The sequence below is a fragment of the Spinacia oleracea genome, chromosome 6 (genome assembly GCF_020520425.1).
Source record: "Spinacia oleracea cultivar Varoflay chromosome 6, BTI_SOV_V1, whole genome shotgun sequence".
NCBI classification, from domain to species: domain Eukaryota; kingdom Viridiplantae; phylum Streptophyta; class Magnoliopsida; order Caryophyllales; family Amaranthaceae; genus Spinacia; species Spinacia oleracea.
In genome coordinates this window covers 151,353,706-151,372,375 of record NC_079492.1, presented here as the reverse complement: position 1 = coordinate 151,372,375, position 18,670 = coordinate 151,353,706, and the positions used below count along the sequence as shown (strand labels likewise).

The 18,670-nt window shown below is 36.5% G+C and overlaps 3 protein-coding genes across 6 annotated transcripts; 1 reads left to right on the top strand and 2 right to left on the bottom strand.

Annotated features, from left to right (window-relative positions):
- Positions 1–2,140: 2,140 nt before the first annotated feature.
- On the top strand, positions 2,141–3,655 carry LOC110792483 (uncharacterized). Its single transcript, XM_021997289.2, has 4 exons — positions 2,141–2,419; positions 2,523–2,613; positions 3,013–3,068; positions 3,182–3,655. The coding sequence occupies exons 1-4, from the start codon at positions 2,318–2,320 to the stop codon at positions 3,335–3,337; spliced, it is 405 nt and encodes a 134-aa protein (XP_021852981.1). The 5' UTR covers positions 2,141–2,317; the 3' UTR covers positions 3,338–3,655.
- A 1,670-nt stretch (positions 3,656–5,325) lies between these two features.
- On the bottom strand, positions 5,326–10,034 carry LOC110792482 (uncharacterized). 4 transcript variants are annotated; one of them, XR_008922948.1, is made up of 7 exons: positions 9,704–10,034; positions 7,909–7,986; positions 7,741–7,825; positions 7,634–7,676; positions 6,700–6,788; positions 6,010–6,060; positions 5,766–5,848 (listed from the first exon to the last, which is right to left on the bottom strand). XR_008922948.1 is itself a non-coding variant. In XM_056830972.1 (6 exons), the coding sequence occupies exons 1-5, from the start codon at positions 9,959–9,961 to the stop codon at positions 6,737–6,739; spliced, it is 516 nt and encodes a 171-aa protein (XP_056686950.1). In that variant the 5' UTR covers positions 9,962–10,032; the 3' UTR covers positions 5,766–5,848; positions 6,700–6,736. The 4 variants fall into 4 exon arrangements, 3 of the variants coding, with proteins under 3 accessions (XP_021852980.1, XP_056686950.1, XP_056686949.1); XM_056830972.1 differs by lacking the exon at positions 6,010–6,060 and having other exon boundaries at positions 9,704–10,032; XM_056830971.1 differs by lacking the exon at positions 7,634–7,676 and having other exon boundaries at positions 9,704–10,031.
- A 906-nt stretch (positions 10,035–10,940) lies between these two features.
- On the bottom strand, positions 10,941–11,408 carry LOC130463706 (uncharacterized). Its single transcript, XM_056832922.1, has one exon. It carries the CDS (start codon positions 11,406–11,408, stop codon positions 10,941–10,943), a length of 468 nt encoding a protein of 155 aa, XP_056688900.1.
- Positions 11,409–18,670: the final 7,262 nt, after the last annotated feature.

The following is an 18,670-nucleotide window of genomic DNA, read 5'->3' as shown; positions in this document are numbered from 1 at the left end:
CAATCGTTTATGAATACTTGCAACACTTTTCTTTTTTGGTACAGAATCACTAATTCTTTACCTTTTTCCCACTTTATTTTTTTATTTCTCTCTTGGACGAACAATTAAAATATTGCTACTACACCATTTATATATTAATGTATTCTTTTCATATGCTACTCCGTAAACCAACATAAGTTGGTGGGGAAGCCCCATCAAATGCGGAATGCTTGGGAGTGGTTCAAGCGAAGATCTACATAGCAGGACTGACTAATTTGTGCTAGGTAGGATTCCTTTTTCTTACCTATTAAAAGTAGATTAAAAAATATGCTACTCTGTATATCTATAAACATTTATAAAACTACACCCAAATACAAGCGTTGTGAGTATTCGAAAATGAAGAAAATATTTACTTAAGTTAATAATCACGTGGAGGGAACGTGAGCAACTGCCACTTAGCAAAGAGTGTGTGGCTAATGAAAATGGTCCCCTTTGACCACATAACATGCCCCCATCACCCATTCCATGGGCTCTATTCCTGCCCTTTTTGTCTCTAGTATCTTCATTTACCATGTCGAGACGTCGAGTACTCCGTATTCTTGTTTTTGTTAATCAACGATTATTGGCCTTTCGCGACGGGATTTTCCGTCGTCAATAGTACAATTTCTTGTAGTGGTATATGATAATACGTACAAATTTAGGGGCTTTTCTTTTTGGTGGTTAAAACCTGAATTTATCTAAACTGGACTTTTTGAATTTTCTGATTTTGTCTGATAGGACTTAATCAGACCTGATTGACACTTATTGGACCTGATCAGAGCTGATGAGTCAACTTATAAACTTATTAACATGATAGGACTTAGTTGCAGATGTTAGATTTGTAACTTATTTTTTAAAACGAAAAGAACGTTGGTTCATTATATTGTCAGAGGAATGCATGTAACAGTTAACAGTAGTCTATTTAGGGGAGTGTGATTAGAAATGATACATTTCATATTTAGAAATGGGAATTTCCCGATGGCGCACTCAGCTAGTGCAGTGATAATTTAGCATGCTAATCAACAGTAAATAAGACTTACTAGATATATGTGCAATTATGCAGACTACTAGCCTAGCTCAGTAAATCCTGCAACAAAATTAGTATTAAGCTGGTAATTCAAGATTTGTATGGGGGGAGACAAAAGACATGCCCCCACTTAGTAATCCTAGAACAAGGACAAGGAATGGTGTTCCACTTTGGTAACAAATGGGCAAACCGCCCCCTCTACCCTCTGTTTCTACCCTATATACTTACCAACACCAACATCTCGATCCCCTTTCTTCTTATATATTATCTCCCAGTCATGATACTATTTTAGGACGTCGGAAATATTTTGCATATACTCTATCAATAATATCCTAAAAATGTTAATAACCTATCATGTATATATGAAGGTGCACTACAAGAATTTGCATCTTTAATGACAACCTAATAATGACGGGTCAAAAATTACATCGTAAAAGCCTTTTGCGACGGGATACCAACCAAACATAAACGGGAACAACCGTCGCAAATGTCTTTTACGACGAGTTAACGACAAATATTAACGACGGCCCTCTTTTATGACGGGTTCGCGACATGAAATCTCGTCGTTAATCAACGAGTATTGGTCTTAATGGTGTACAATTTCTTGTAGTGGTGGGATCTTTGAATATTTACCGGCGTTTTTTCTCTTTGGGATGGAGAAGAACAAGTAAACATTAAAGAAGAATCAAGTTGAGTTCAATTTTCTTGTAAAACTATTTCACTATATAATAATATGCACAATATTCAGTTATATTCCCTTTGGTATATACATAGTTACATACTTACATGTGAGTTTCGTTTTTTTAGCGACGTTGATGAAAAGAGTATTAGTCGTAGCAATGGTGGGGCTAAAACGTAAGTCCCCACAAGAGTAGAAAGTGTTAGAGGGAAAGGGGGACAAGTGTAGTCCATCAAAATATATATTGAATTGGCAATATCAAGGTTCATCATCACCCAAACACCTCCATGTTCTCGCAATTAAGAACCTCCTCTCCTCTTTTTTTCTTCTCTTTTTTTCTTTTCTTTTTTCTTTTAATCAAAAAAACCTACACCATATATATATATATATATATATATATATATATATATATATATATGAATGCCCTCCATCATCTTGTTAAACCGTCTCTTGTTTCTTCACTACTAGAAACATACACTTGCCAGCCTCAATAATTACACTAATTAAGCTACGACTATATATATGTATACATATATATATATATAATCACTACGCTTAATATCGAGTTTAGTATCACTAGTTCACCGTCGATCATGTCTTTGGTATTGCTTAAAATCATGGCAGCTGCCTTGTTATTGCTTCAGTTGCATGCATGCAACGCAAGGCACACGTTTGATCTTGTATCCTATACGAAGGTACGTATTATCATATCATACGGAGTATCTCGATCTCTCAACACAACGCCCGCACTTCATTTTAATTAATGATTATGGACATATATATTATTTATGGTTGCAGGATTCTGATGCTGATAAAACAAAGATAGTAGATGATGAAATGAATATAAAGGGCCTTCATGTGTTGGAGGACACCAAATTTAAATCTTCTGGTATTTTATAACATACTCCATGCATCTGATTTCTATATCTATTATCCTATGCATGCAGCCATTCGTCAGCTGACAATATATTATTACAAAAACTTATATATGAAGGTTTTATATATAAGACCAGTTTCTTACAAGTAGTTATACGTGATCAAATAGTTATGTTCAATAATTAAAATCTATCAAACAGTTTCACTTTGTCACTGTATATATAGTTATATTTTTTTAATGATGGCATCAACGATCTTATGCATATGATTGTCTCACATGAGATTGGTTTGGTTTCCTAAGATCGATCTATAATTGCATCCTAGTTTAGCATGTTACATGGATGATGGATCAGTATTTTATGAAATTTACTAAAATACCTGAGCTGATTTATTTTTTGAATGAACGTTTTAGATGACGTAACAGTTGCTACGTTGGAAAATAACACAAGGCCAGCAAGGGAAGTACAGGTGAATTTCTTATAGAAGCTATTACAGATTCACAGTGTATAAGCTAATCTAAGAACAATAACTTAATTAATGTATTAACATTATTAATTATGTTGATCTTGTTGGATTGGTAGGGTTTCGGAGAGAAGACAAGATCAATGATAGAATCTAAGTCCCATGATGAGACCAAAGAGGCGACTAATGAAGATGAAGGCGAACCTGTTGAAGACGCCGTGGTCATGGATTATGTTCTTCCCCATCGCAAGTCTCCAATTCACAACCATCATTAAACCTTGTAATTTCCTATGATGAGTTTCTTAAATGAGAAAAGGTTGTACTTGTGCACAAGGCTCTGCTATTTAGTGCAAATTTTTTAAAAATATTTATGTTTATACATATGGATATTATTCCCCCTTTATACGAGTCTTTTTTTTTCAGATTGTAACAAAAGTAAAGTTATAATTAGGTGGATGTACTAGACCATGGTTTTTCTCTTTTTAAATTTAATAGAGCAATGTGTGTTTTGTAACATAAATATTGTGCTCGAAAAATTATACTACGTACTTGTATTAATTAATGGAGTTATGAAGAGACAAAATTAGATAAAATGGAGGGCCATGTTTGACAAGTATGGCCCTAGCTTGGTTCCTCTTAATTTATTACAAGAGAGTGGGAAAGAGGCAGGGGTTACCTGTTAATAACTGCATTTTCAGTTAGCTCAACTACCATTCTACCAATCCTTTGTCAAAATAAAAAGAAAAAACTACCATTCTACCAGCCCGTAACCGATCAAAAATTATTATTATACAGAATACGATCATCATGTTATTATTATATTTTTTTTATTAATTAGAATTCATCCTGAAAAGAAATGGAGAGATTCTAACACTCTGACTTCTTCTTTTATTTAAAAAAAGAAAAAGAAATTGGTAAATATGTTTTTCAACTAGCTGAAAGGCGTGGACAAAGTCACTTCTTTGGTTTAAATAGGTACTTACATTAATCCCCTATCAAGACTTTATCGACACAACTATCTGACATTAATACACTTTACCGACTAAGCTAACTATAATTTGAAACACTTACAAGTTACAATACTTGATTACCTGCCCACCTGGTGGTAATGGAATTGCTTTCAATATCATCCTTATTAAATGCCCAAAAGTGGGATGTACATTTCTGCTGTAGCAAATCTACATCATATGGATATTTTGTCTACGGATATAATCTTGTGGAAAATGAATAAATGAGCCGGGTCGGTGTTACTGTTTGCTCATATAAATCCCCTTCTCTTTCATGCATTTGCTATTTTATTACTCGGTTAATTGTACGTTCCAATTATGGCCTATTCACCGAGTTTTCTTAAAACTGGAGTTGGAGTAATGTGAACTATGAAGCTATGGTGTAGAGTCCTTGAACTTCACAAAAAGGGTGTTTCGGGTTTTACATTCTGATTCTATGTCTTAATAAAATTTAGAAAAAATGCTTCAAATGTTCCATAAACAATACTAAAGTATTAGACGCATTTGACTTTTGACACTATTAATTTGTCTTAGTTTGACAATGTTTTCCTATAATTATGTATAAGATATTACGAAGTATTGAGTTTGTGTCAATGTATTTTCAGTCCATCAACCTTATAATTTTACTACGGATTAATAGATAATATAGAGTGCATTTGGCGAACATGAAAGGTCAAAGTAAAATGGTGCAAATGTTTTGAAACGTGTACAAGAATAAGTTAAGCGTGACTTGTGAAGAAAATAAGGAGAAATGGTTGCAATAAGATCATTATTAGTACCTGGATGCATTATTATTAATTTATTACTCCGTACTTTATTACTCCGTACTTATTAGTACGAGTATATAAGCACTTGCCGGCGCTACGTCAACATTTTAAATAAATACTCCCTCCGTCCCTTAATACTCGCATCGTTTTGACTGTGTACGTTTGCCAATGCACAACTTTGACCCCCAATATCTTTAACTACATATTATAAAAACTTATAAAAATATTAATATTTTTAAAATATATATTAGGATGAACCAAACAATATATTACATACTAACATTTGTTTTCATATACTAGAAATAAAATAAGGTCAAAGTGAATTATATGAATAGTGCAAAAAGTCAAAACGGTGCAAGTATTAAGGGACAGAAGGAGTAAATAAAAGTAAGATAACATGAATGAAATGAGAAAGGTAAGATATGAATGGAGGGAGTAGAAATGTAGAATGAATGAAACCTGAGTTTCTGAATCTAGGAAGCACGCAAGTTAAAGAAGATAATGACCCATATCTATATGTACGAGTACGAGTACAGGACGAAGAAGAAAACACGTTTAGGACAAATACTTGAACCGGCCATCTTTGACAAAATTGAAAATCATGCAAGCTACATTGAGACATCATGGGGACATTAATCCCACTTGCAAAGCTACTCAAAAGACATCATGCTTAATTGTTCAATCAACTGGAACAGAGGAACCCCATGCCATAAAGGGACCTCTCGTTTTTTCAAACAAATTTGTATCACGATATACATTTCAACACTTGAAATTCTAAGACGTGGATTACTCTGCAACTCTGATGAAATAAAATATCTGGTAGAATAGCACCACTAGCTGAATCAATACCTGTTTGTTGAATCATAAATCAAGCAGTGCTGCAGCTGAAAATAAAAGGATTCACAAATTGTATAAATTCAGATGTCCGGATCCCCATCTTTAAGTAGATCTCCCCACCTCCCAACCAGAAGTAGTCAGGGGAAAGCTTCACAATTGCTTCATCCAATATAACCTGACAAGTGAGAACAGACAAAGACAACGTAAAGAAAACATTCCTTTGTAGTAGTAGGTTCATAACATGTTGCCTTCTGACACAGCCTGAGCAAAATGGAGGCCATTAACAAGCCACTGGATGTATAGATAGTATTAATTTGAGAGAACTCAGTAGCTTACTAAATTACAAATTTACAGCAACCTGTGTTCAGCAGAATGAACCATCAAAACCTAAACATTTTAGATAAAATCTCTATCAGCATGACATGTTAGAAAAGCTTCATCCAACTGCTAGTTCACAAACATAAGGATTAAGTAGACCAAATTTTAAGAGAGTAAGAGCACTAGCAACTCAGAACTCTAGCCTAGACCTAACATACACCTTAGCTAAGAAGGATCCTAAGCCAAAGGGTAGGCCCCAGAAATATCTACTATACATCACAGAGTTCAACCAACCACAAACAGGACATGTACAGAATCGAAAAGCTCGCCTAGACAAAAGATGCTCATGGGCATCTATGCTGCAGGTACAAGCAGCAGGAGAAAGCAAACCACATGTAAGTATCAGAAAGAGACCATGAATCTAATCAATTGGCTATTAATGCCACGTACCAACATTTTGGAATGATAAAGATTTTGCATAGTGTGCTTATACAGTTACACATAATCCCTAACACCCAATCCTATGCATTTTAAGAGAAGTTTTAATGATTCAAAGACAATGACACATTAACAGCTACTAAATTGTGATATACTTATTTAAGAAACGATAATTGATTCACTACCCATAATAATGTCATAGAACTTCCATTTCACAAGGATGTGCTCAAAAATAGGTTTTCCAGATAGTTGGGTACAGTATTTAATTACCGGTATGTCAGTCTTCATGCCAATGCATGTAACAGCATTATGCCCAAAGCCGGTTAAATTGTTTGATATCTCCTCTGGAGCAAGCCTCACTGACCCAAAAAAAAAAAAAAGGCAGTATAATAAGCACTGAAAGTTAGAAAGGAGAATTCAAACCAAAGTCAATATTGATGAACAATAACTCAATAACAGAAACTACAATCCTGAAGAAAGGGAAAAAAGTAAAAAATTATGATTTATAATAACTATTGCCAGATATATAGAGAGAAAAAAAATCGAACATAGAGTATGCAAGACATGGATGGTGGGAAAAAAACACCACAGATAGAAGCTATATAGCCTCATTTAATTTGCAACCTGAAATATGTTTATTAAATCAAAGCTAGGAACATTTTCAAAAGGCAGATACGGGGACAAAAAGGTGATATGACAAGGGGAAAACTCATTGTTGCTCATGCAAATAACAAGTCACTGCACTTGATGGAAAATAAAGCTTCTAAGTCAATAATCTACCGCCAATTTCTATTCGATGAAACACAAGTGAGTAGGATACAGTAATAATGATATTTATGTAGACAGTGAAATATATCAGCTAACGGATCTTGCATTCTTGCCTATCAGCCAGTCAGCACATAACTGAAGGGTCTTCTTTGTTTTCCTTTGCTAACTTTTTTTCTATGGTGGAATTCTTTTTTTTTTTGGGGGGAGGGGGGGGGGGGGGGGGGGGGGGGGGGGAGAGAGAGGTTTTAATTATTTGTGGTAGGGAGAAGTTCAGGCATGTAAGAAGTTAAATACATACTTGAAAGAAGAACAAAACAATGGATTATTTACTGATCGAATCAACAACATTTATGCAACCGAGAAAACTACTTGTAACAGATTAAATATTTCAAGCATCAACTACCAAACGATAAATTAGTGTACATATCAAACCTACCAGACTACTCTCTGGAAAACAAATTCTGTAAGACCAGCTGAGTCTGAAAAAATATAACCACTATCATAATACATTCCCAAGATAAAATAATTTTCAGAAGTACTCACAGTTGAATTTCTTTTTAGGCACTTTTCCCTCGTTGAGTGAATACAGGTAGTTTTTTACCGTTTCTGCATTGAATCTTGCAGTGTACTGGACAACAAAAACACCAGAATCAATAACCCATGGGATGCAGAGATCTTATGAATAGAATACAGTAACAGAAAAGTGAATACCTGTACAACAACCACATAGTACTTTGAATTATTGCGGTTGCTACAATCAATAACGTGAGATTGGGCTTGAGTATTCACCTGAAGCAAAAGCCAGAGACTCAGAATTGAGATAAAAGTTAATACCAACTGTAGTGTACTTTGACTCCAAATCCACCCCCGTATCTTTCTCAATGGACATAAATTATAAAAGATTGTGAAAGACAGAACATTAACTTTTTTACTCCATGCATCAACAAGAAATACACAAGAAAAAAATAATAATAATAAAATAAGCTAAACAATAAATAAGTACAAGATGTTAATTGATCCCTTTAAAAATAGACGTTAACTGATCCACAAACTAAGCAAGATCATAAGAAAAGTAACCATCAACTTGGTTGTCATCTAATCCACAGTCCACAGGAACACAAAGTCCATTCCTTCAAGGCAGGGGTTTTCAAAATTTCACTCTATGCTAAAATTAAATGGTCTTTCTCTAAATAATACTACATAGAATACATCATAACCAAAGACAACATTCGTCCAGAGAAACAGAAAAGCATAAACAATTGTGGATTGATCAAATGCATATAGATATTTCCTTCAGTGGAGCAAGCTGAGTAACCCTTACATAAGAGAGCTGGTGGCTCAAATTTACACAACTGGAATTTGGTAATAGTTTTCATGTCAGCAGCTTACTCCTCCTTTCTGAAGGCACAGTCCGTCTCTCACCCTCAGAGGGGTAAGAAAAATTCCAATATACGCAGCGTTGTAACACGAGGCTGTTTCCATTATACCCTTGAGTCAATCTAAAACTAACTGTCTTTTTAATGAAAAATCATATTGGACTTCAAGAATATTTCTATATCACCCGGTTATTCTCTTCCAATTAGGTAAAGAGAGCTCAACCTTTCGCTTAAAGTAAATTCCTTTTGTTTGAAAGAGAGGGAGGGGGGGTGTACTGGTGTACACATATACCATCCAGCATATCAGTTAAAAGGTCTCCAATGTGGTATGTCACTGGTGGCTCAAAGTTATCAACAATGGCCCAAATAAGCAAGGCATGAATGACTAAGCTTGATAAATCCTCTATTCCTTAAAAGTTAAGAGAGGTTCTCATAAGGTGAACAATGGTAAGCTTACACCATAATCCGCACATGATGTCCTGTTAAGGTTCTGTTTGTTTTGACAGAAAACTTCCGTTGTCTTTTGTTTATTTTCATGTTTTGTCAAGGGAGTGGGAAACTTTTCCTTTTGAAAAGAAGGAATGACATGTTCATCTCCACTCCAAAAACATCGATGGAGGGAGTTCACTGAAATTTGAGTGATGCTTCTCCACAGTAAGTAGAGGAGGGTGTAGTTTGAACTTTGAAGTAACATTTGGCTAGCTACAGCTTGTTGAAATTGGATTTAAACTCAAGCTCCGCTCGAGTTGTGAGTATACGATAGCAAGCCAAGATCAGATAGCCTCAGACTCAGTTGATTATGGCTCCCATTTACCATACAGAAGTTATTTTTTCCGCTTCTTAAACAAGTGTCTAAATCCCTTGAGGAAGTTGACTTCCTTAGTACTTATTTCAAATGCAGTTACAGTAACACATAATTAGCATCTTGATTAGGGAGTAGCGATCATTCTGGTATTTAGGGCATTCAACAAACCTAATATTTTCCACAAATAATCAATCAACATTGAACAAACCAAAACTATTGACATTTCTCATCTCAATTGCAAGTTTTAGGGCCAAATCAATCGGAAAGTATAAAAAAAATTCTGAGAGACGGTAAATGAATTGAAAGTGAAAGGCATGAGGCGTACCAAAACAATGCTTTTACAAAGATGATGAATAGAAGGAGCAGATAGGAGGTCTCGTCTGGCTTCTAGAGAACGATCGTAGTAATCGGAAGGGACCACCTTGAAGTTGAATTCCTTGACGCCATTGGAGCGCAAGATGCCGGAGAGACGCTCGGCTGTGGCGTCATCATCGGAGGAGAGAGAGAGCTGAAGTTCAAGGTCTGCTATTCTTTTAAGAATTCGTGTTTGGACTCTTTCTAACTCCTCCATTTCTACTTCCATATCAACTTCACCTTCCTCTTCGCCCCGTTACAGATTTTTATGGATTAAGATTTTACACAATCAGTTTTTGGGCCTGCGTTTCAGTACTACTTCCACAATACTGGACTCGACTTTGACAAATTATGAAATCAAAAGGTCTTGCGCGCACAAGGTGTACAATAACTTTATCGTACACCAAAATAATTTTTACCTAGTTTTTTTTGTAACTTTTACTATATTTTGGTTAACTTTCATATTATGAAATTTGTTTTGATAGATTAACATTTTAAAAGGTTAAATGATTAATTTTTATACATTATTAATGATTTTGAAGATTTTTTTTTATTAAAATGAAAAAAATTTATCAAGAGAAAATAGATAACTTTTACATATATAAGGATAACTTTAATGTAATTTGAATTAACTTTTACTTTGGTGTACAATATTTATTGTATACCTCTTGTAAATAAGAATTCGTGTTATGAAATTAGCCAGATGTTGTAAAACCTCATTACATGGTTAAGTTGGCTGGTCGAGTCAAATCAAGGTCGGCATAGGTCAAGACTCAATAGCGGGTCAAGTTATGAAAGGGTCACTTTGAATCGAGTCCGTATTGAGAGAGACGGAAAAGGTTGTGGATCTATAGTTAATCGATATTGGGCGGCAGGTCAATAAACGAGCAAAGAAAAATGAGAAAGGGAGACGGACAAAGGCAAGTACAACAGTACAAGTAACAAAGGGCTAGCAGCTTAATTTATGTCCAAAGGCAAGTTCAACTACGTAACTTTTATTTCGTAACTATTTAAATATAGAATTTTTTTCAAATTTACCACTTTTTTTTTATAAAGGTAAGGAGAATAGTACATTAGGAGCCCCTCCGCACGAGGAGTTCTCCTAAGTAATCACTATCTAAAATGGAATTTAACTGAGGACTATTACAAGCTTCAATACATATAGTGTTGCTAACTAGATGACCCACATTTGCTATCCAATTTGCAGCTCAATTAGCTTCTCTGTAGACATGCTTGATATTCCAAGTGTAAAAACTGTTGATTATTTCCAGAATATCCTGAATGACGAAATGGAGTTTCCACGGGGTTTTCCACGTTCCTTTGACTACATTGATGACCATCATATTGTCTCCTTCAATGTGAAGGTGCTTGATGTTGAGTTTTTTTGCTTCTTGAAGGCCTTTGTGAAGGGCACAAGCTTCTTCCATAAAAGCTTGTGTGATTCCTAGGTTGTAGGTATGAATACTTATCGGGGCGCCATTGCTGTCGCGAATTATGAACCCAGCTGCTGTTGATGCTGTTTTGCATGAGCCATCAAAATTAAGTTTGAAAGTACCCTGAGGAGGGGGGTACCAACGAACTAACACCGGAGGATTTTGAGTAACATTTGTGTGAGTGTGTGAAGTGAGAGGGGTACCCTTAAGTTGATGCTGGTCGATATTAATTCGGATTGCCATTCTTTGAAGGTTGAACTGGCTTTTAAAAATACTCGAAAAGCGCTAAAAACAACGTTGTTAAAAATACAGTCGTTTCTCTCTTTCCAAAGAGCCCAAATGGTGAAGAGAAACTTACAAAGGGTTATCTGATAGCTTTTTAGATAGCGAATAGTATCAAAGAAATCATGGAAAGGGTTATGGAAATCTAACCATTTCTTGGTGTGGTCGAGAGTCCAGACCTGTTTCACAATAGGACACTGAATGAAGAGATGGTTAATGTTTTCAACATAAGTGTCACAAAGCGGACAGACATTGAAAGGCAGAATATTTCTATTGAAGAGAGTATCTCTAGTAGGTATACTTTTGTGACAAATCTGCCACAGAAAAATTGGAATTTTTGGTGGGATATCTAGTTTCCAAATCCAACGAGATTCCCATTGAGGACGGTTATTTGGGATATCATGAGCTATCTAGGTCGCTGTTTTACCCGAGAAGTCCCCCGACGTTGTGGGGCCCCAGATAGGGGAGTCGCTTAAGTCTCTGGTAGGGATTGGAATTCCCTGAACTTTCTGAACTAATTTTTTGGGTAGAAGAGTAAGTAGCTTGGGAATATCCCACTCTTTAGATTGTAGGATAAAATCAGATACAACAAGGTTCGTATCCACACTATTAATATTTTTGTTTAGAAAAGACAAGAAATTAGTTTGGATTGCCCAATTATCAAGCCAGAAGTTGATAGAATTACCATTCCCAACTTTCCATCTGATTCCCTTTCTAAGGATTTCTCGTTGCTTTAAGATGTCATGCCAAATCTGGGAATGCTGATGACTTGGTTTACACTCAAAAAAAGAAGTGTTGGAAAGATATTTCCTTCGGATAATTGATACCCAAAGACTGTTGTTAATTTGGAGAATCTTCCAACCTAGCTTAGCCAGGAAAGCCCTATTCAGAGGCCTTGTTCTCCGAAGCCCTAGACCACCCAAACATTTAGGTGAGCAGATAGTGGCCCAAGAAATAAGAGGAGTAGAGTTTGACTGGAATGTTTGCTTCCAGAAGAAATTTCTATGAGCCGAGTCCAGTTGGTGGCACGTCTTTTGAGGTAACAAGAAAGACGAGCAAACATAAGCTGAGAGAGCTTCAAGATTGCTCTGGATTAAAATAGCTCGCCCTGCTTTGGAGAGGTAATTTGCATGCCTGGCGTTAATTCTACTTTCATTTTTCTGTAGAATAGTGGCAAAATCTAGTCTAGTCGGTTTGTAAGCTGAGAAATAGATTCCGAGATATCTCCCCAGCGACATGGATTTTGTCATAGAGAAAATATTTTCTAAATTGTCCTTTCTATGATTAGGAACTAGTTTTGAGCAAACAATAGCTGATTTGTGAAAATTAACGAGTTGGCCAGAAAGTGAGCAAAACTCGTTAATAGTATTCCTTAGAGTTTGGCAAGCCGAGTTTGTGGCTTTACAAAAAAGGAGACTATCATCAGCAAACATGAGGCAAGGGATTTTTGGCGTGCCAGGAGCAACTTTGATACCTACTCCATTTGTCGGATTCGAGGTTTTTAGGTTAAGCATAAAAATAAAAACTTCCATACACAAAATGAAGAGATAAGGTGAGAGAGGGTCTCCCTGACGTGTTCCCCGTGATGGACAGAAATGGTCTGTAGTAGCACCATTAATTTTCAATGAGTAGGACACCGTTGTTACGCACGCTTTGACCCATTGAATCCATTGAGAGGGAAAACCGAAAGCCTCTAAGGTTGCCCAAATAAAATCTCATTCGACCCTATCATAGGCTTTTTCCATATCAAGTTTAAGTGCACACCAACCTATTTTAGATTTGGATTTTTGGAACGTATTAAGAATTTCTTGCACAATGAGGAGATTATCATGAATAGATCTATCTGGAGTAAAAGCATTCTGGAAATGGCTTATATGATTTTGAAGAATCGGGCTTAGTCTAGTCACAAGAAGTTTTGCGATAGCTTTGTAAATAGTGTTGCACAGGCTGATGGGCCTAAAATGATTAGGATTTTCCGGGTTATCATTTTTGGGGATAAGAGCAATAATTGTATGATTAAGAAATCTCGGAATTTTCCCATGGTAGAAAAACCCACGTATAGCCGAAGTAACTTCTTTTCCCACAACTGGCCAGTAAGCTTGAAACAATTTGGGGCCAAAGCCATCAGATCCTGGTGACTTATCAGGATTCATATCGAAAAAAACATCTTTTATCTCATCATCTGAGTAAGGGAGGACCATATTTTGTTGTTCCTGGGTAGACACCAAAGAGGGAAGGAAGGAGAGATCGATTGATCTATGTGTGGCAAAGGAAGTTTTGAATCGTTGTTTGAATGAGCTTACTAACATATCTGAGACTGCTTTTGGATCAGACTCCCACATACCAACATCATTTTGGAGCCGGAAAATTGTATTTCTTGCTATAATAGATTTTGTTATTTGGTGAAAAAAGCTGGAATTTCTATCCCCCTGCGTAAGCCATTGTTTCCTGTAGAATTTCTTCCAACTACTTTGACCAAACAGTAAAAGTTTCTCGCGTTGTTTGATCATTCTTTGGATGTGAGCTTTGTAAATTGGGTTGTAAGGTTGTTGTATTAGGCTAATCTCTAGTTCCTTAATTTTATCGTTATTCACTTGTAATTTGAGTTTATTATTTCCATACTTCTTTTTCGACCAGTCTCGAAGCGAATTTTTAACTACCACCAATTTTTCTTTGATTCTATTGAAACGGTATCCTTCTTCCCTTGATTTCCAAAGTTTGTTGACAATAGAGTGAGAATCACTATCTAAAGTCCAAAGGTTTTGGAAACGAAAGAGTTTGTTTTGATGGAGGTTTGGAGATTTGGTTTCGAAGAAAACTGGGGCATGATCGGAGATGGAGAAAATTCCATATGAAATGGCAGCTTGGAGGTATAGATTTGCGAATTGAGGGTCAATAATGGCCCTGTCTAGGCGCTGCAGAAGAAATTCGTCTTTGTTAGATTTCCATGAATAAGCTTTTTGAATGCAATTTATATCAATTGCGTTAAAACGTAATAAAAAGTCGGGAAAACGTTGACATTGTCTTTGAGAGACGGGATTTCTTCCAATTTTATCACTTGGAGAAAGGAGTTCGTTAAAATCCCCTATTAGGAGCCACAGGATTGATATATTATCGTAGAATGTTTTTAAGGAATCCCAAAAGACCTCTTTTTCACTTTCTTGTGCCGGACAATATATTCCTGAAACAAGAGAAGTGAGATTTGTTGGTTTGTGATAGACGGTTAAATGCGCACATCTCTCAGTGAGTGTAGAGTTTTTAATTTTGATATTATCCTCATCCCATAAAATCCAAATGCCACCCGAGAGGTTTACGGGGTCAATAATCAGTTTGTGCTGAAATTTCAAGGATTTAATAACGTTTCTGCTATTTTGGTTGTTTGTCATTGTTTCTAGGACGAATAGAGTATCCGGTCTAAACTTGTGTTTAATAAGGAGGAGTTCCGCGACTGCTTGATCGCGCTTTCCCCCTTGAATATTCCAAGAACAAATTCTCATTTAAACATAAGGGTATTTATAAATTGTACAAATAGTACCCTATAGGATAAATCATTTAAGTTATGTATCAGATGATACAAAAATCCAAATCCAATAAAGCCAAAATCTTAGGCCAAATATGAGCGGATATTGAATTCCGGTTCCGATAAGAACTACTGTTCTTAGGCAAGTCTTTAGCGGATATTGAAATCCGGTTCCAGAAACGAATTAAAGTTGTACAGCCAATAAATGTCCCATTGTTCGATTTTAAGATCAGAGTACATAGACCAGTTTTCCATCTATGCAAAGTACTAAAACAAATTCCTGAACTTAAATAGATATTCAAAAAAATAACACTCTGTTTAGACATGGATAAAAGGCAGTTGTAGTAGCACCAAATGGAGGGGCATGAACCAGCTAACATGCAAGCTTGACTGTGATCCAAAGAGAGGCATAGAAAGGTCCCTGAATACATCAATACATAATCCAAAAACACAAGTAAGAAACAATACATAGTTCTTAAACTGATACGGGTGCAAATGAACACCATGAGCCAAGTTAAGAAAATACAAATGTTATAAAGACAAGGACAATCACCCCCATTATCCATTGAGGGTCTAGGGGCAGCACCCTCGGTCCCAAAAGAAACACACGAGAAGGGAACATCATCGGGTGGGGACTTAAGTACGGAATGTCTCACAAGAACGAGCTTCAACTTTGTAACTAGCATCCCAAAAATTGGGTTCCTAGTTAGGCAAAGGAGCAACAAAGGGAGAGCTGTTCCATGTACATAAGTATGAGTACTACTAGGGACAAAGAACCAACACAGATCAGAGTTTGTAAACTCATCATAAACCAGAGGCAAGGTGTAACTAGAAAAGAAAGGACCATTCTCATTAAACTTCCTGCACTGGGCCAGATTACAGTAACTGAAATCAGAATGCGAAAAGTAAACAAACAGAGCCAGATTACAAGTCCTAGAACTAGAATTAGAAAAGCAAGAAAACGTACAATTACAAAGCATACTTAAAGTAGCCTGCATGATCAAGTTAAACATGAAACACCAACAATGATCCATGTCCAAACATTTCAGAGTTAAGCATAGGCAGGGGCAAAAGTCTTGATTGAAGATAGAATATGCATGACAGCTCACAAAAAACCAGTGCAGACTAATCATAACTTAAGTAGATGGGGAAGTAGGCGGAGAGATGCTGATGGAGTCTCTCTTCCTTCATTTATGCATATCCAAAGGTTTCTCAAACATGTCGGAGTTGAAATATTCCATATGATCATTAATATCATCCATCTCCTCATCTATCATGCTAAGAGTGGCATCAAACATATCCGCATGAGAGTTTTTAGCAGATGGAGAGGGGATAACATCTTCAATATCGTTAACCATTTCAGCAAGACAATTACTAATAGCTGGCGGGTTCAGAGTCACCGTGTCACCAGTTGACACTTTGAATTCATCAAGATTCTGGAAGGGGTTAGTAACTGGGAGAGGTTTACCAGCTACTACCACAGCCTTAGGAGCATTTTGTTTCGAGAGACAGGAGGCACAAAAGGGTGGAATCTAGCCCTATTCCCTTTAACCATGACACGAGGTTTAGCTCTTCTCGTAGGGACAACAGTGCACCATTCAACTGCAGCACTAGAATCAGGAGTGGTGGGGGCTGACAGAGAAGTGGAGTCCATCTTAGCCACCACTAATTCGAGACAAGGGGGAGGTTTCTTAGGGCAAGCATTCATAGTGTGTTTTGGGTCACCACAAATCGGACAAACCTCCCATACACCCTCATAAGAAATAAAGAACTCTTGCTTCCTATACCCAAAGTTAAGTTGGATGGAACGAGGAACTGGTTTAGAGATATCAAGGTTGAGACAAACACGAGCGAACTGACCTTTTTCAATATTTTCACGAGTATAATGGTCAAGTTTGATAGGTTGGCCCACTGAACTTACTATTTGCGTAAGGTATTTCCAAGCCCAATACTCCGTAGGCAAAAATGGGATTTTAACCCATTGATCAACACGAGTAATACGGTAGGATTGGGCCTGGAAACCAGCAAACCAGGGAAGAAGCACAAAGTTTAGGCCTTGCACAAACCAAGGCCTATCATTCCAGACAGCAAGTTTGTTACCAGGGTTTGAGAATTGAATGAGGAACCACCCATTACCCAAATATCTAAACTTAACATGACCACCATAAGCAGACCACTCTTTAGACAACCTGTAGACGCCTACTTTTGTCCCCATTCCCGAAAGGGAAGGTTCGGTGATGAGAACACAAATCTCCACTTGGCTACGCATCTCCTATAAAATAAAGAATCTCAATCACCCTTTCATTTCATCCAAAGGTACTATTTATAGAAACCTTCTAAGAATAGTAACTACCGTAAAAGGTAGTTGTTAAAAGTGGCAAAATCATAAAAGATAGAAACCTGTCAGAATTAGGTGTTGCACTCCAACATAAATCCTAAAAGAGATAGAATTTGCATTCCTGGTATAATTCAAAAATAAGAGTTACGTATTAATTAAATTCCTAACGAACCTAGAGTTCGTAACGGGCCCAGACGCATTCCGTCATAAGTTAATACGCACTAAAAGACTCGGATAAATCTCAAAAGCTCCGTGTTCTAAGAGTCCAAATCTGACAAAGAACTCGGCCCAGATCCCATTTTCGGCGCCCAGCCCTGGGCGCTGAAAATGCCTGGGGCCGTTTTATTCCCGGATTCTTTTTGGATTCGTATCTTAAAATCTATCTTTCCACACACTCTTTTCCTATAAATAAAGCCTCAAAACCGACGTGAAAATAACACACAACTCCATAATCTGAGTATTGACTCTAGCCTTAAGCCTAAGCCTCACGCTGCGAAATTGATCCAGCGTTCTGTCGCAATCGACCCAAAAGTCGAACAGAACGCATCCTGCCCCTTGTAGCTTGATGAATTAAGCCTAAATACTGGAACATTGCTTAGAAACCCGAGATTCGTTAAATAAAAGGAGAAATAGCAAAGCCAAGTGGTTAGTTTTCTGAGAACCACAACGCACCTCTCAAGGGTGCGTTATAATGTGTCCCTCATATGATTTAATCGCTTTCATCACCCTTTTATAAAATTGTCAAACTATTAATTTGATTGATCTATCACGCCTAATAAGATAATTGTAATATCCCATATTTCACTAAGGAAAATACTATATACAACCTTAGATTTATATCCTTAGTCATATAATAATATAGATCTATAATATATAATAGTATAATTTATAAACTTAGCTTTTACTTTGTGCAATATTTTTATAACACTAAATATCTAAGTAGTACTTTTATAACACTAACTAGCTAGAAAGTAAACTCTAAATAACTTTGCACTGATGAGTCTTAGCCTATTATACGTTGGTTCTAGCTATAGCCTTAGCCCTAACTTATACTTTTGTTAATATCCACGTATAGTTCTACCAATCAATAAATAAATAAATCATATAGTAAACAATATCATCATCCTCGTCAATTGTAGCGTCCTACCCGTATCGAGCAAAAATCTAGGAGGAATATACCTCTAAGCACAATATCCTAACTAATTTACCATGATTGTAGGATTTCGTAGTCAACCCGTATCTTAACCGTAAAATCTCACCCTTATCTCATTAGAATCTTTAACCACTCAAATTGATAACCCTAGTGTGCCCTCTCTATAAATACCGACTCATGCCTCATAACTCAAGTTTTTGCAACCCCTCAAG